The sequence below is a fragment of the Lepus europaeus genome, chromosome 12 (genome assembly GCF_033115175.1).
Source record: "Lepus europaeus isolate LE1 chromosome 12, mLepTim1.pri, whole genome shotgun sequence".
NCBI lineage: Eukaryota > Metazoa > Chordata > Mammalia > Lagomorpha > Leporidae > Lepus > Lepus europaeus.
In genome coordinates this window covers 104081648-104100322 of record NC_084838.1, presented here as the reverse complement: position 1 = coordinate 104100322, position 18675 = coordinate 104081648, and the positions used below count along the sequence as shown (strand labels likewise).

At 45.3% G+C, this 18675-nt stretch overlaps 1 protein-coding gene across 3 annotated transcripts in view; it reads right to left on the bottom strand.

Annotated features, from left to right (window-relative positions):
- The window catches only part of FRMD3 (FERM domain containing 3), a 280228-nt gene that overhangs the window by 60349 nt on the left and 201204 nt on the right, over nt 1-18675 (bottom strand). For all 3 annotated transcript variants that reach the window (XM_062208655.1, XM_062208654.1, XM_062208656.1), the window contains 2 exons: nt 2845-2932; nt 754-842 (listed from right to left, as the gene is read on the bottom strand). In XM_062208655.1, coding sequence (XP_062064639.1) covers nt 754-842; nt 2845-2932 — 177 coding nt within the window. The remainder of the gene's footprint in view (nt 1-753; nt 843-2844; nt 2933-18675) is intronic.

Below are 18675 nucleotides of genomic sequence, written 5' to 3'. Positions count from 1 at the left end.
TGGTCTCCCATGCGGGTGCAGGGTCCCTAGCACTTGGGCCATCCTCCACTGCCCTCCCGGGCCACAGCAGAGAGCTGGACTGGAAGAGGAGCAACCAGGATAGAACCCGGTGCCCATATGGGATGCCGGCACCAAAGGCAGAGAATTAACCATGTGAACCATGGTGCCGGGCCCAGCGTAGGGCCTCTCCCCAGCCTCACTCTGGCCATCTCTCCTGAGCAGGTGCTCCTTGCACGTGGCCACTTCCCCTTCTGCTTCTCAGCCACGTTGTGAGGCAGCCAGGGGGCCCTCGCCAGCTACACAAACCCCTCTTATGAGCCACACAAGCTCCTCTTCTTTATACATTTCCCAGCCTCAGGCCCTCTGTTACAGCAACAGAACACAGACTCATACAGGAGCATACACCTTTACTCCATCCTGACCCATGCTGTGTGTCCTCTTTGGCCAGAGCAGTAGAAGCTACTGGTGAGAAACACTGAATGCCTTCTCTCCGACAGCAAGTCGCTAAGCCCAGGTCTCCCAAGGTGACTCCTGAGTTTGAAAACTCCAATTCCCCACCAAGGGCAAACTAGACTGGGATTCATTTTCAGATGGGAAGTCCCTTTAAGATGAAGTTCCAAAGCAAACAAAGATATTCTACCTGACAACACCCCCTGCCCACCATGCTCCCCGCCAACAACACCAAAATGTCAGAGAGGGGGAGGGGAAAAGAGTAAGAATAACAATACGCCAGTTTTGCAAAGAAGGACTCACCATTTTATCAAATGGATTCTCTTATTTCCCTGGAATACCACAAAGCCTGCCGCAGTGAATCCCAAAAACGTTGTTGTGCCTGTCGAATCCTGACAAAATAGAGAGAAAGCTCTGTTGGGATTGAGAAAGTCAAGTCAGTGGCAAATGGTGTCATCGTCACCTGGGTTATTTCCAGGTTAATGATTGTAGCGGTAAACGAAGTTCCTAAGCTGGAATTTCTAAGAGCAGGACTACCAGAGTCAGGGCGAGGTCCAGGAAATGTAGCTTTTCCCTGTGAGGATGGACCAAGAGCCTCCTGGATCAACACAGGCCATTTCCAAACACTGTGTCGCCTAGCAAGCTTTGCTGGGTCGTGTGTTTACCAGGTCTGCTCTACACTGCAGCAAACTGTGTGCGGTGGCATTAACTCGCTGATGCGATGAAACAAGTTCTCAGCACTGCACTGAACTTGAGCCCAGCCCACAATTCCAGGATAGAACATCCAGGAAAAGCTCCTTTGCTTCCACCCAAGATGAGGAAGATTAGCATCTCATGAATAAGTTCAGTGAAGACAAAGGAAGTAACTACAACAAGAGCCAAGTCAAACTCCAAATCATAAACAAAACAAACCGAGAGGCAATTTTCTGGATAAATTCTAATCTGCTGATTACATCAGTAGGGAAAGGAGCACCTGGCAAGCATTCTCAAACAGTTGTGTGGGCAAATGTCACTGTGGACAAGTGACCCGGTGCCCTGCGTGGCTGCTCACTGCCATCACCTGGGAGCCTGGTCTCCACCCCCTCAGCTCCTGATGTACTGGGGCTGGGCTGCGCTCGGGGGAGCAGGTATTTCTCGGGAGCAGCCTGAGCAGAGAGTCACAGGGCTAGTCCTTGGCCAACCACTACTCACTTCTCTGATCTGAGCAAAGAAATGATCCAGAATAACTCAATCACTCCTCTGTCAGCGCCTAGCTGACAGAGATGCCTCGTTCTGGATAAAAGTTAACATCTGGCTGATGCACAGTTAGCTTAAAATATAGAGAGAACACTTGCATAAAACATTTCTGGGCAATGTGTCCATCAGCATAAACAAGGTGGGCGCCCCAGCTGCGACCCTGAATTCTGATTCAGTCCCAGTGGGCTGGGGCTCAGAGGGTGCTGATACATGGGGTCTGTGTTTCACTCCTGAGAGAGGTACTGTCAAACAAGGCCAGTAAATGGAATAACAAGACACAAAACACAACGACTCCTAATGCCAAAATGCACTTTGAAATCTTTCTTCTACTTCCCTTTTTATATTTTTTGGTTTAAAATTTAACAATTAAAAAAAATTAACAATTTTTAACTTTTGCCCCATTCACTTCAGATGTAGACATTATATGTAGACATATACATATGCATACAAGTATTCTATATTTTTTAAAACAGTGATATTAATATCACAAAATAAGGGATTCATGACAATGATCATAACATAGGGAAAGATGGGTATATTGTCATGTATGTGGTATGATTCTGTGAAGCATTATTTGTAACCATATACCACATGAAATGGCATGCATACAGTTCTTATACTCTATATATTAACTGCCACAAATCAGAGAAAATATGTAATATTTGTTTTCATGAGTCTGGCTTACATCACTTAGCATAGATATCCATCAACTGATGCTGGATAAAGAAAATGTGACTGACATACATGATGGAATATTCTTTAGCCATAAAAAATAATGAAACCCTGGCATCCACAACAAAATGGATGGAACTGGAGACCCCTGTCCCATTGTTAAAGACTGCGTTCTTCCTGGCAACAGTCTTGAAAGTAAACTTGTCAGGATCCTGTCACTGCTCAGGGATAAAAACCACACACTTCAAGAAAGAACCCATATATGTTAATTTGGGGGAATGTGGCTACCACTGCAATCACCCAGCGACTGGAAGATCACCGACGGAGACAACTGACTGCCAGCGTATGTGAGTGCAGCCCAATTCCGCTGAAGGGCTGTGGGTCAGGCTGTGGACATCTTCCCAGAGGGATCTGTGGTTTGCATACCATGGAATTCTCTCTGGGCTACAAGGACCACTCTGCGGCGGCCACATGGGGGACAGTTACCTTACACGGATGAGGATCCACCCCATAGGTTTCCAAAGCATGAGCTTTCAGGAGTAAGTTAAATTCAGCAACCGGCGGGCTCTGGCCTCTAAATGACACAAGAGAAGCTTGGAGAGTTAAAAGGGAAAATAACAAAAATATGGCATCCATTTGTTCAGTAATATACGACACTTCATTAAGGAAAAATCCCCACATAAAGATTAATCGGTAAGTCAAGGACTTCTTGCCATATGGAACCCCCAGGTAAGGAATCTGAGCTCCTGTTCCCTGGCTATAATCAACCCACACACCTTCTGAGTACTCCTGTGACCGGAACAGTGAAGCAAGGTGACCAAGTGACTGTTAAGTAGGCCTTTGCAAATGCAACCTTAATATGAGCTAAAACCCCACATCTGTTCTTTCCTAAGCATTTAAGAGATGACTCAGGGTAAATGGTGTTACTACTACTCCTTGCTCAGGGTGGAAACTGGGCAACCCTGTTACCTGAGCAACAAGCCCAAACAGAGCCATTCAGACGAGAAGACTTATCAGCCATTCCGCAGGAAGCCCTGGACTTAGGAAGGCAATCTCAACCACTGGTCCAGGCACTGACCTCCAGGGTGGTAAACAAGGTCATGGCTTCAGGATGGGGAAAAGGCTCCCAATGTGGACGACTGTGGAGTCCTTCCAAAGTTAACTTCCTAACTAGGACTGCGCAATATTCCAAAGATCCCACTTTAAACAGCATTAATATCACACACCTATGTTAGAGAACATCAGCCATTAACCTGAGGATGATTACACAACTCTCACAAGCAAAAGCAGTTTGCCCTGGGAAACAGCAGGAGGGAGAACACACGCTTTTGAAGTATGGATTATGCTGCAACATTCAGTCCACCTCCTCCGCAGCTCCTCCCAACAGGGGGGCTGTCCCCCCTACCTCAAACCCCTAAGAGTCTTCACACCTCTAACTCACAATAGGGTGCTGTTTCCTCCCAGAAGTCTTCCAGATCTTCTCCTTGCTCTCAGTGCACTAAAGCTGACTCATGTCCAAGGATTGCCTTCAACACGGTATGGACCCTTTCTAATCCAACTTCGCCTACCTTTCTTTGATCATTTCTTTGATTCCGTCCCTCTCTTCCCACCTCCTCCACCCCAGCCACCTTCTCTCTTCTCTGCTCCAGAGCCCCTTGGCACGTGAGTTTTGAATGTGCTAGCTCCATCCTCCCTTGCCTTTTAATCTTTGCTTCATTCTTTGTATCTCTGTCTTGGAGTCCTGCATTCTGAAAATTTCTCCATTTAAACTTCCAGCTTGCAAAGCTTGCTAATTTATTCTTCACATGTGTGCGTTCTGCTTTTTCATCTCTGTGATAAATCTTTTAAAATATCAATTAAACATTTCACTCTCCATGTAAGATCTGTTTGGCTCTTCAACCAGCAACCTGCACTAATTTCACGGACACAAATTCTTCTTAACCCTCGGAGGGTCGCCACAACATGTCTTTCAAGATCCAATCCTGTTTGCACTAGGAGGGGTGTTTTCTTGGGGAGGGCCTTTTTGTGTGCCGAGTCACAGTCTCTCATGCATTGAGCTGCTGTTGGGATGCCCATTTTTGTGTCTCATGTCTCTGATGACAGCAGTAGCCTCCCGGGGGTTGTAGGGAGAGGTGGAATGTGCCACATGGGAACAGTGCATATCAGTAATTTTGAGGTTCAGGATTCAAAGTCATTGGGGGTGTTGCCCACACACAAGGCACTTGCAGCTCAAATCTGCTCCACCCATGACTTAGCACAAGGGAACCAAGGGAAGGGGTCAGAGTTCCCCGGTTTCTCCAAATGCAGTTGCCCACTCATGAGGGCACCTCTGTGTATCTAGTCCTCAACTCATCCAGAGACACTTTTGATCTTGTGTATGTTTTTGACTGGGATCCCCTGTTTCTTATCTTACACAGCTATCTCTGGACTTCTGGTACAAAAAGGGCCTTCTTCCTTACACCCCGCTGCTCTGTGACACTTTTCTCTGCCACCCACAGGGACTTGGGGGTGGAAGGAAAGGTTGTCTCCTGTGCTCCTTTTTCTTCTAACAGAAGAGATCATTTTTTAATCCATCCTGCAGAACGCTCCCGAGGAATTAACTCAAATACCTCATTCAGGAACACAAAGGCTTTCTATAGCTTTCCAGGATGTTCCCTTCGGTTTCAGCGTCTGAACTGAACAACTACAGCAAGCGTCTTTCTCTAGTCCTCCCAGTCGTGGGCCTTTTCCAATCCAGCAGTTCATATCACTGATCCCTTCTGGATTGCTTTTCTTTTAAGACATAAAGTCATTGTAATTAATTCTCCTCTTGATAAAGTAACAGTGAACTCAAGGAAGTGGTCAACTATATTGACAAGAACTGGAAGGAATGTTTGGAAAAAGCTCCTCATCGTAAAGTAAAATGCAGATAATTATTGAATTCAAATGTTATTGTGCATTCTCTCACACCTCTGCTCTCTCCCTTCCCTTACACACACGCAATCCTGGTACACTCGTCTCACCCTCTCCCCAACTAGGCACGTAGCAGAAAAGCTTCGGAAAACAACAAGACATCCACATCCTATTTCAAAGTACCTGGGTTCAATTCCAGCCTCCAGCTCCCTGATCCCAAGCTTCCTGCTAATACAGAGACAGCAGTAGTAATGGCTCGAGTAATTCAGTTCCTGCCACCCATGTTGGAGACCTGAATTGAATTTCTGACTCCCATTTGAGAATTTGAAGAGTGAACCAGAAGATTCATTCTCATATTCTCATTCTCTCATTCTCTCTTTCTCTCTCCTCTTCCATCTCTCACATAAATAAATATTTTTTTTACATTCAGCTGAAGCACATCTCCTTGTCCACGCAGTGTGGGAACAGGTTAATTGTGAAAGATAATTTGAACGCTCACCTTGGAAAGTGAATAGTTTTCTCCTGCCAAGGCGGTCTCTTTCTGACTTCTTCCCTGTCCTTCCTGAGTGTGAAGGGCACCTAATCTCTAACAACAACACTCAAACCCAGATGGCAGCAGGGTACCCACCAGCTCCAGAGGATTCCCATTCAACCCAAGGATCTCTGTTTACCGGGAGACGCCGCCCAAGGTGAGAGAAGGCAAGTGTGGTGAAAGACGGCAGCACAACCAACAAATAACCCTTATCTAGAAGATTTTAAAACTCCTGTAAATCAAAAGGCCACAAATATTTTTACAGGTGATCCAGAAAAAAATGGTTAAAAGACTAACTAGGCACTTACATTGGATGTCTAAATAGCCATCATCTATGTGAATATGTGTTTGATCTCTTTATGATCAAGTAAATGTAAGTTAAAACCCTGAGAAACTATTAACGTAATTCATCTGACAGCTGAAATTAAAAAGATGGAATGGGCAAGATGGCGGAATAGGAAGGGAGCACATTGATAGTTCAGCAAGACACACAGGTTAATAAAAGTGGAGATACTGCAGGGTCAAGGAAGAGTAGGGGAAGAAACAGCATAGGAAACTCTTCCGGAACTAGTGATTCACAGTGGACCTGCGTGGAGAGCATGGGAGCCCAAGTTCGGGACACCAGCGGCAGACTCAACACACCAGCGCTGGAACGCGAGGTGAGCCGAACCTCAATAGCCTGAGACACCAGCGGGAAAGAAGAAAGAGGAGAATACAGGGAACGAGGCTTGAAACCCCGTGGGGAAAAGTTCACCAGGCTAACTAGAAGAGAGAGAGGAAAAAAAAAAAGTGACCGATACGGACACGAGTTTCTCTCTCTCTGCTCACCCCTCAAAGGCGAGCAAGACAAAGAGCAGGCGCCATTTTGACATACGTCATAAGCAGGGCGACCTCAGGTCTGCACCAGCCCTGAGCCTAGCAGAAAAACCTGACTCTGGGGGGAGGGGTGAAATAACAGGAGATTAGGATCTAACTTGGCAATTCAGTGGGAGACTGCAGGAGAATTGGAGCCCACACCGAGGGCAGCAGAGATTCCCTGTGTGGTCCCAGGGAAAGAGCTTCCGATCTCTGGCTCCTGTGGGTATATCATTCGCCTGCTAACTACCTCCAATTACGTTCAGCTGTGCGGAATTACTTCCCTTTTGAATCAAAAAAAAAAAGAGAGAGAGAGAGATTTACCACGCCTAACCTGGGAGTGTCATCTTTGACACACCCTCAACCCTGAGGAACCAAACACAGCTCTCAGTCCACACTTATCTCAAGCCTCTAAGGCTCCACTGAAAGCAGACAGTCCACTTAATATAGAGCCATAGTGTAACAAGAAAAAACACCACAGTAAAGAAACCAAATATCTCCAACATGCCATACAACAAACGCAAAAACCGAGGTAACAAGAACAAGGAAGACACTATGATGCCCCCAAATGAAAAAGACACCCCAATTCAAGATTATGAAGATGATGAGATAGAAGAAATGCAAGAAGCGGATCTCAAAAAATTGATAAGAACATTAAGAAGTTCTCAAAAACAAATTCTTGAACTACAGAAATCCTTAATGGACAAGATAGAAAATCTCTCTCGTGAAAATGAAATATTAAGGAGGAATCAAAATGAAATGAAACAACTAGTAGAACATGAAACTATGATAGTGACAAAAAACCACAATGAAATGAAGAACTCAATATATCAAATGACAAACACATTAGAGAGCCTTAAAAACAGAATGGGCGAAGCAGAAAAGAGAATATCAGACTTAGAAGACAGAGAACAGGAAAGGAAACAGGCAAACCAAAGAAAAGAAGAACAAATTAGAAATCTAAAAAATATTGTCGGGAATCTACAGGATACTATTAAAAAACCTAATATTCGGGTTCTAGGAGTTCCTGAAGGCATGGAGAGGAAGAAAGGATTAGAAGGCATTTTCAGTGAGATACTAGCAGAAAATTTCCCAGGTTTGGAGAAGGACAGAGGCATCTTAGTACAGGAAGCTTATAGAACCCCTAATAAACATGACCAAAAGAGATCCTCACCACGACATATTGTAATCAAACTCACCACAGTGAAACATAAAGAAAAGATTCTAAAAGGTGCAAGAGAGAAACGTCAGATTACTCTCAGAGGATCTCCAATTAGACTCACAGCAGACTTCTCATCAGAAACCCTACAAGCTAGAAGGGAATGGCGAGATATAGCCCAGGTACTAAGAGAGAAAAACTGCCAGCCCAGAATATTATATCCTGCAAAGCTCTCATTTGTGAATGAAGGTGAAATTAAGACTTTTCATAGCAAACAGAAACTGAAAGAATTTGTTGCCACTCATCCTGCCCTGCAAAAGATGCTTAAAGATGTGTTACACACAGAAACACAGAAACATGGTCAACAATATGAAAGAAGGTAAAGGAAGGAAACCTCATAGCAAAAGATCACAGGAAGCTCAATTTCTCTTTGACATAGAATTAAACTCTGATGCTCTGTTAAAGCAATGTGTTAAAGTAATCTAAAAACAAAAAGCAATTCAAATCAATTGGCAATCTACAAAAAGAGTAAAAGATTTTAAAAGCTATTATTAAAATTGCTATATTGGTCTATTATGCTATGTTATATGTGTGTACATATTGTATGTCCACATAGGAAATTTTATTAAGAGTTTTATTTTAAATGGCTTATAGATAAGATTGTCCATAAATTTAAGCTGCTAAAATCAATCAAAGATACATTTTAATTTGTGGGACCTGAATCTGTGTATCATATGTTTTAGACTTCTTGGTAGAAAGAAACTAAAAACATTTTATATGGTTGTGCCTAAGTTTACTGGTTAAACAAACTACACCATGTTAGATATTTAAGAGGTGTTTTCAAATACATGATTCTTAAAATTTATAGAAGGCATTGGAGCTTCTGGTAAATGTTTTCTTAAGTTGTTATCTAATGGTTGAAACGGTTTGCTAAGTATTCATGTAATATTGCTATTGTCAGCAAGCGATCTAGGACTTGCTCCCTCATTTCTCTATTCTAAGCCCAACTTGTTCTTTCATTTCTCTATTCTCTTCAAGGTAGGAAACTAATTCTATTATGAAGGAATCTGTAGGACGTACAATTTAATCTTTAGACCTTATAAAAGAGATGGCTAACATTTTTCTGTAATAGCATAGCCAAAATAAGAACTTAAATAATAATCTCATAGCTAGATTCACTTCGCCATCAGCGAAGTATACAGTAAGTAGAAAAAACCTCCCTTTCAGACCAAAGGGAAAGAAAGTTTTAAAGTGAGAATATAATTTTCCTCATGGGCATTGTCTACCTTAGAAAAACTACTACAGAACATGCCTGTGACTATAGACTTGTAGTTCAGGCCACCGAAGATTAGAGATGGGACACGGGTACTCCCTTGACTTGCATCCTCTGGTCTGCTTTAACACAAACCAGGAGGAAAAGAAAGTTCGGCATCAGAAAAGTAGAGATAGGTGGCAGGCCTATTAATGGCTGATCTGTACAGTGATCTGCCCTCAAGGAGACCCAACAGGCCAGTCCACTGCAGTGGCTTTCAATGTGGTAAGCCTGGGCTTCAGCAGAAGTCAGCTTGTGAAGAGCCCTGGCAGCTCTGCCAAGAGTTGGATCACTGGAAATGGACCTGCCCTGGAGTCGAAGGATGCCCAGGTCAGAGCCACAGATCTTATTGGCTATAAGCTGAAAAGCCCTTCACTCAGCCCAACTTCCAAAGTGACCACTGCAGCTGAGGGGATGGTCAAGTAGGGTCAGCAACATTGCAGGCAGAACTGTAATTTCTTGTTAGAGATGCCACCTGCCTTTACCTGGCCAGCTCTCCTCCCAGCTCAGCCAAGTGATGAAAGTCAACAGAGTGCCTTCCCCTAGGAGGTTCACACCTCCCTTAGGATATACCCCATGTGAAGAGATAGATAGGTCTGGGCCTCTTAACTTACAAGGCCTAAAGCCCAACAGATTATTATCAAGCCCCTTCTATCAGGTTCTATTTGCCTCTCAATCAGAAAACTTAATTGTAGCTTAGACAGCACCTTTCTTAGCTCCTCTAATAATGACTCTGTCCTTTGTTCTAGACCCTGTCTAGCGCACTTGGGCCTCATTCCTTTGTAATCATAACCTCTACTCTACCACCAATGGCTCTACTCCCAACCTGTGTGTACTGATGGTCCTCTTCCCCACTTAATGCTGTATAATTGTTCAAACCTGGTAAATGCCACTCTTAGGATCATTGGTTACTATCCTCACTCTGTCTTTTATGACCTTGTCTAAATATGATCAGAGTCGGCAAACTTGAAAGGCTTCCATAGCCTTGGCAACTCATGACGACAGCCTAGGATGGTTACTGGCGCCATAAACTAGAGTGTCAATTTGTTGGGTCAACAACAGGAGCCACTGTGCACTTGCTCCTCATGTGGGATCTCTGTCCTTAATGTGCTGTACATTGTGATTTAATGCTATAACTAGTACTCAAACAGTATGTTTCACTTTGTGTTTCTATGTGGGTGCAAACTGTTGAAATCTTTATACTAAATTGATCTTCTGTATATAAAGAGAATTGAAAATGAATCTTGATGTGAATGGAAGGGGAGAGGGAGCGGGAGAGGGGAGGGTTGCGGGTGGGAGGGAAGTCATGGGAGGGGGAAGCCATTGTAATCCATAAGCTGTACACTGGAAATTTATATTCATTAAATAAAAGTTAAAAAAAAAGAAATTAAAAAGATGAACAAAACCAAGGACTGGTGAGGATGTGAAAAGCAATGGAAGAGGAGGTGAAGCTCCAGGGAACCTGACCTACTGTTGGTGAGAGCCCGAGCCGGAGCCAGCCCATGAGGAAACGAGCTGCCGTTTCCCAAGACACGGCATGTGCACACAACAGAAAATGAAGGACCCACAGTGAAAAAACATCCACGACTACACACACCAAGGCGGAAGAACCTCAAACACATCGGACTAATAGGGCAGAAGCAAGACACAAGAATGAAGTGTGAGTGCTTTAACACAGAAGTGAAGATAGGCAAAAGGAAAGCAATACTGCTCACTGACATGGGCGCATGAAGGATATTTGTAAAAGCAACACATGGGAATTACAAACCCAAACGTTGAGAGTACACCATGGGAGGAGGGAGACAGGGCCTGGAGGGACACACAGGAATTCTCAGAGCAGTGGGGCTGGCGCTGGTCGCAGTAGGTTAATCCTCTGCCTGCAGCACCTGCACCCCATATGGGCACCAGTTCTAGTCTCGGCTGCTCCTCTTCCCATCCAGCTCTCTGCTATGGCCTGGGAAAGCAGTAGAAGATGGCCCAAGTCCTTGGGCCCCTGCACCCATGTGGGAGACCTGGAAGAAGCTCCTGGCTCCTGCTTTCAGATCAACACAGCTCCGGCTGTTGTGGCCATTTAGGGAGTGAACCAGCGGATGGCAGACCTTTCTCTCTGTCTCTCCCCTTCACTGTCTGTAACTCTACCCCCTAAATAAATAAAAAAATCTTAAAAAAAAAAGAAAGAAATCTCAGAGCAGCTCATGACATTCTCATGCATAAGCAGAGTTAGGGGTCGTGGGTGTTTTTGCAATTATTCTTTACATCATATTTGTATCACATATGCCCTGTCACATACACTCTGATGCATGACCTAATTGTGTAGTGATCAACAGAGAAAATTCTTGGCTTTGTAATAAAAGAGTCATTAGCTGCCATATGCAGTCTGAGAGCCCCACTGAACTGCCAGTTTTGGTGATGTATTCCATAGAGACAGGCATAGAAGTAGCTATTACTAAACCCTACTATCCCAAGAAGTAGAAAATATTGTCTGTATTGCCAAGTAGTACACATGCTCTTTAAGATTCAAAGGAAGGATTCTTATCTTCATTTTATACATGAGAATTCTCCCCCTCAAAGAGGAAAATAACTTGCTCAAGGCCACACGGCCACTAAGTGCAATGCAGGGTCCAGGCTGCCCATCATCACCAATATTTTATGGCTAAAAGCCATCTGCTGTCCTCAGTGCCATGGCAAAACCTTTCATACTCATATTAAATCATTTCTTACAGAAAAATGTTTTCAAGTCCAAAACACTGCACCTACTCAAGAGAAAGCAATTCAGGTGACTAATATTGAGACTAGATTGGAGTCTCCATTTTAATCTCAAACTATGCAAGTCCAAGCCAATGTCTAACTCTGCACAGCCTGAAGCTAACAATGTTTTTTTTTTTTAAGTTTATTTATTTATTTGAAAGGCAGAGTTATAGAGAGGCAGTGGCAGAGAGGGGGAGATCCTCCATCTGCTGCTTCACTCCCCAGATGGCCACAATGGTCGGAGCTGGGCCGATCTGAAGCCAGGAGCCAGGAGCTTCCTCAAGGTCTCTCATATGGGTGTGGAGGCCCAAGCACTTGATCCGTCTTCTACTGCTTTCCCAGACCATAGCAGAAAGCTTCATTGAAGTGGAGCAGCCAGGACTAGAACCAGTGTCCATATGGGATGCTGGCACTGCAGGCGGCGGCTTTACCTGCTATGCCACAGCACCAGCCCCAGGAATGGTTTTTACATCTTTTTACATGGGTTCACTCAATCAGAGGAAGAATATTTCATAACCCATGAAAACATGACATTCAAATATCAGTATCCATAAATAAATGTGTAAAATTTTATTGATTTATTTTATTTGAGAGGCAGGAAGCAAGAGACAGAGAAGGAGAGCTTCTACTCACCAGCTCCTCAAATGCTCACAACACCCGAGACTGGGCTGGGCCAAAGTCAGGAGCTAGAAACTCAGTCTAAGTCTCCCATATGGATGGCAGGGATCCAATTACTTGAGCCATCACCACTGCCTCCCAGAGTTTGCTTTAGTAGCAAACTGGATTCAGGAGCCAGAGCCAGGTATCAAACCCAAGTAGTGCAAAAGTCTTAACTGGCAATGTTAAACACTAGGCAAAATGCCCACCCCATAAATGAAGAAGCTCCTACACTACAACAGCAAAACTGAGTTGCAATGGAGACTGGACGTTCTACAAACAGCAAACAAAAATTCGCCACGTGACCCAGTACAGAAAAGGTTTGCTGAACCCTGGTCCTGAACCAGAACAAGAGAATAGAAACTCTGAGAAGCTATGTCTATTTGTTACTGTAAAATGAAGTAAAAAATGGTACCTACCTCCAAGGTTTGCTGTAAAAATTAAGCAGATCCAAGGGCAATTCAAAAACTTCATGGAAAAATGGAATTAAAAGATCGAGTTTATTTTGGCACAAAAATTTTTTAAATCAAGGCATAGCTTTTTTGATAGTACACGTATTCCACAAATTTTTGAAGATGTTTCATACACACAGATTTCAAAAACTTTTTGCGCCAAAATAAACTGGTCTTTTAATTCCAACTTTCATGAAATTTTTGAATTGTCTTTAAGGTAGATAAGCTAGTGCCTGGCACACAGAATGCACCGTTCTCACCCTGAGAATAGAATCTGTCCCCTTGCTAGACCCGCATATGATTGACGTCAGAAATGCTACACTGGGCCAGCTTCGCGGCTCAATAGGCTAGTCCTCCACCTGCGGCACCAGCACCCCGGGTTCTAGTCCCGGTCAGGGTGCTGGATTCTGTCCCGGTTGCCCCTCTTCCAGGCCAGCTCTCTGCTATGGCCCAGGAGTGCAGTGGAGGATGGCTCAAGTGCTTGGGCCCTGCACCTGCATGGGAGACCAGGAGAAGCACCTGGCTCCTGCCTTTGGATCAGTGCAATGCGCCAGCCGCAGCGCACTGGCCGCTGCAGCCATTGGAGGGTAAACCAACAGTAAAGGAAGACCACTCTCTCTCTCACTGTCCACTCTGCCTGTCAAAAAAAAAAAAAAGAAAGAAAGAAAGAAAGAAAGAAAGAAAGAAAGAAAGAAAGAAAGAAAGAAAGAAAGAAAGAAATGCTACACTGAGAACTGTCAGACAGGACACTGAGATACTTACAACAGAAGCCCCCCTTTACAATCAACGTCCTCAAGTGGTGTCACTGCTTTGGGTGTGGCTGCAGCTCTCCACCAGCAAGTCACTTAAAAGACGGACTAGGAAACATCCTGTGCACAAGGAGATGCTAACTGCAGGGTTTCAGATGAGGCAAAAGAACCAAAAGCAAAGGGAAAAAGGCAGAGGCCCCCAAAGCACTGGCCACCTGGGAGGCCCTGGGCTCACCTAGGGAAAAACCACTTCATGATCCACTTCCCAAGAACACACTCAGATCAATTAAATGGGAATGTTTTCCATATCTGCCCCCCAACCTTCTCTCTCTCACTGGACATTAGCTTCTGGCAAAAAATACAAAAACACTGTTTGGTAATGGAAAACAACGATTTTCTATCCTTTAAATGTCACCAGGAAATGGTCAGGTAAGATTGATAGTGTCTCTGATGAGACATTTCTAGGTAAAGACCAGTTGAATTCTTTTTAAAATACCAACATTTCTCCAAAGACGTGCTTCCTTAATATACTTGGTGAGATCAATTACTTATGTATTTAGCTAGATAGCTCCCTCTTGCCTGTCTCGAATACTTTTATCCAAAGAGGAAAGAGAAACAAACATTTTGTTCTTGATCCTCCAATCACATACCTTTACATAGGGTATAAAAATCAACAGCATCCCAAGAATAAATGCAAAATATCGGTGAATATTAATGTACATTTTTAATTGAGATGATATTAAAGTACATTAGTATAATGTAGAATGATTTTGCTACCCATGGCTTGAATCTGGGGGAGCTCAGTGGGAAGAAGAGGGGGTGGGTTTGGCTCTGCCTGCTCCATTTGGGCATACAGGTTCCAGAATTAAATGCATAGGTAGAAGACCAACATAATCATTTTCTGGTTCTGCAAAGTAGAGTTCTCAGCTTGAGTTAGATTATGTTTTCCTGCAGTGTGGCTGCAGCTTTACTTAGATTGAGCCTTGCTGCAACTTTCATTCGATTTTCCTAACCACTGGTTTCCAATGTAGGGGGAGTGCTCCTAGGATCTTCCCTTCAGCAGCGCTGGGGATCCCAGCATCCATGAGACTCCAGAGAGCTCACTAACTTTGTGCACACACACACACACACACGCACACACACACCCCTAGGGCGACTCCTCCTGCTCCCCACTCTCCTCCAGAAAGGGAAGCGACCTGTGAGTCTCCTCCTCGGAAGACAATTCTGAACTTCAGTACAGTTAGGCCTCTCTACACCCTCAGCTCTCAGATGGGCTCAAACAGTGTGATTTCGTAGTTTATCCATTTTCCTGTTGTTTCGTTGCGAGGAGAGATTGGTGTCGCGTGCCTTTCTACATCCTAACCGCAATGAAAGTTCCCAGGCTGTCCTGTCAAGAGATAGGATCTCCTGTAAACCCCTTAGGGGCCAGCGAGGACTCTCTCTCACATCTGACACAACACTGGAAATCCGGGTGGCTGCCATGCCGTGAGGGAGACAGCGGTGGTGCCCCAGGACCGTGGGCACACAAGACTAACAGGAGAGAGCAGCGCAGACACTTGAGCACGGCGCAGGAAATCTCAGGATTCAGGTCAAGTTCTAATGCTTCCTAATTGTGTAGCCATGGATAAGCTCATTTCTCTGAAGTCTGCTTCCTTATCTATAAACGACAGTCGTCCCAAACTCAATCCAAAGGAGACAGAAAGGGCACTGGCTGAGCAGAGACAGTGGCCACTCAGAGGGCAAAGCCCTGTTCAACAAGGGGCATGGCTGCTGAGCGTTGCTACACAGGGTCAGGGCTGGGTGTCACTACCCCCCCTCTCTCCCCGCAAGTAAAGCTGCAATTTTACAGTGACTGAATCTGTTTTTAAACTATTCTTTGGGGCTGGTGCTGTGGCATAGTGGGTTAAGCCACCGCCTGCAGTGCTGGCATCCCATATGGGCGCTGGTTCTAGCCCCAGCTGCTCCACTTCCAATCCAGCTCTCTGCTATGGCCTGGGAAAGCAGTAGAAGATGGCCCAAGTGCTTGGGCCCCTGCACCCACGTGGGAGACCCGGAAGAAGCTCCTGGCTCCTGGCTTTGGTTTGGCGCAGCTCCGTCCATTGCAGCCAATTGGGGAGTGAACCAGTGGATGGAAGACCTCTCTCTCTCTCTCTCTCTCTCTCTCTCTCTCTCCCTCTGCCTCTCCTTCTCTCTGTAACTCTGACTTTCAAATAAATAAATCTTAAAAAAAGTATTTAGAAATAAATAAGCTATTCTTTGGCCCAGAGTGCATTCTAAGGATTGTCTTCCTATGCTCTGTGCTTTGGACTCCAGAGGTCCCTCAAGTGTAGAAACTGCGGGGTGGGGGCCTCCTTTCTTTGCTTTTGCCCCGTGACCTCTTTCTGGATAGCAAAGGCTCCAAATCATAGCTGTAGCTGTCTTTGACTAAGAAAAACCAGGCAGCAAATGAGTTGGTGCCTTGTGACGATTGTTCTGTAGCTGAAGTCTTTGGATACGTGAAGCCATAGGGGCCGGGTGGATGATGAGGGGAGCCTACCCTGGTGGTGAGGCAGCTGGAGAGCTGGGCTCAGCCACGCAGCATTGCTGCCATTCCACAGGCACCACTGCCCTTTGGTAAGCATCTGTTCTGAGAGGGAGGATGGAAAGACGCCTCGATGGGGTATGAACGGCCCTGGGGATGGATGCGGCATGGATAAACAGACGGCGATAGTCTCATCAAAAGGCCAAGGACTCTATGTGAAAGTCAGAATCCCACAGTGGGAGGAATCAGAGAATGAATTAAGTACTGGCTGGGTCCTGCTTTCAATGCAACCGCTCCCTCCTGCACAGCCAGGATACACTTTGATGACACCGCTCATCCCCCCTTCAAGTCAGATTTCACCTGGACAAAGGATGGTGGTGGCTTGGGTGTGCAACCCTGGCCCACCTCCCTGGAAACGTCCCTGAACACAAGCCACATGATGCACGGGTTGAGTTTTCACAGGAGGAGCACAAGAGCACATGCCAAGCGACTCCTTCTCCCTATTCCCAACAAAGGTGTGACACCAAGGGACAACAGAAAAACATGGGCATGGACTCAGTCACCTGTCAGGGAGAGAGATCCTGGGGACGGCGGGGGGGGGGGGGGGGATGCAGGGAGAGGGAGGAGAGATGTCAGAGAAAAAGCCCTCATCTTTCTAATGGGGTGCGCGCTAACTGGACAGCCCCCTCTTCCTTTTACACAATTGACTCTCTTCTCAACACTGACAAAAACATTTCCTAAGGGAGCACAAGTGATCCTCATCAGAAGCACTGGCTATGTTTCCTGGCGGGGCACTTGTTTCTAGGCAGCGAGACCTTTTTAAATGTAACACTTCCCCAGGAAGTCTGGGCATATGACTTACCAGATATGTGAGTTTTATAGAGATAATGACTCTGTTTCAAACAACTCAGTGTTGGGGCTGGTGTTGTGGTGCGGGGGACTAAGCTGCCACATGCAATGCCAGCATCCCACACCTGAGCCCCGACTGGAGTCCCAGCTGCTCTGCTCCCAGTCTAGCTCCCTGCTAAGGTGCCTGAAGAAGCAGTGGGAGATAGCCCAGGTGCTTGGGTCCCTGCCGCCCATGTGGGAGACCAGGATGGAGTTCCAGGCTCCTGGCTTCAGCCTGGCCAAGCCCTGAGCACTGTAACCATCTGGGGAGTAAACCAGTGGATGGAAGATCTCAGTCTCTCTTTGTCTCTCCCTCTCTCTGCGTCATTCTGCCTTTCAAATAAATAAAACAAAGCTTTTTAAAACATAAAATACACTCCGTGTCATTAAGCTTTCCAGCACAAACTTCACTGCATTAGGCCACGATGACGGTGGCTAGAAGGGTGATTTTCCTGCTCCTTAGGCACAAGGAACAGCCTTCGTTAAAACTGCCTTGAGCTTTATGAACACTTAGAAACTGATGACCAAGGACTGCGTTAATACAATGTCTTTGCTTCCGATGACAAACCTGAGGAACTGGAATGACAGGAGGACCGAATTCCCTGAGTGGGAACTCTAGAAAAAACCTGCAGAGGAGAAATCCACTGATTCTTGACCTTCAGCCTCAGGACTAAGGGAATGGGTGTTTCCTCTTCACTCAGCGGTGGAAAAGAGGTGTCACCTCCCCAGGGATGGCAGCAATTTCTTTCTTCTGCCACTAGAGGGCTCCCAAGGAGGAATGATCTATTTCTACACCAGTCCCCAAGTGATCGCTAGGCCATCTCAGCACACCAAAATCTAATGAAGTTTGTAAATTACAAGGGAGTCTTTTACATAGATTGTTTTAAAGTCAAACACAGCTCTTGATGTCTTAAGATTGTCTACAGATCCAGGAGAGTGAAGCACAAGTTTATTCCAGATCTGCTCTGACAGGTGTTTGGAACAGGAGTCAGTCTTTGGGCCACACTGGGTGTGCGACCTGTTTGGTCATACCCTTGTGTTGAATCATGGCTCATTCGCTTATTAATTGTGTGAGTCTGCTTTTGCTCTACACAAGCAGAGCTGAGAGGCTCTAACAGAGAGTGGACAGCCCACAAAGCCAAAAACATCTAAGCAACTACTCCTAATCTAGAGGACGATTCGTTCAGCTCCAGAGAGCTCTAACCCTGACATCTGGTCGGTAATTTGAATGACAGACACATCTCCACATTTTTCTAGTTTGAAGAATTTTCTAGTTTGAAGAGGCATTAGGTAAAACTACAAACTGCATACCTACATCTAGAACACTGACAACAGCAGTGCTGACAAGGATGTGGAGCAACACAACTCTCACTCATTGCCAGTGCGAACTCAACATGGTGCAGCCACTTCGGAAGCCAGTTTGGCCATTTCTTACAAGGCTAAACACACTCTTACCAGATAATGAAGCACACAAAGAGGTTAAAACTGACATCTACGCAAAATCCTGCACACAGATGTTTACAGTAGCTTTATCCTTAACTGCTCAAACTTG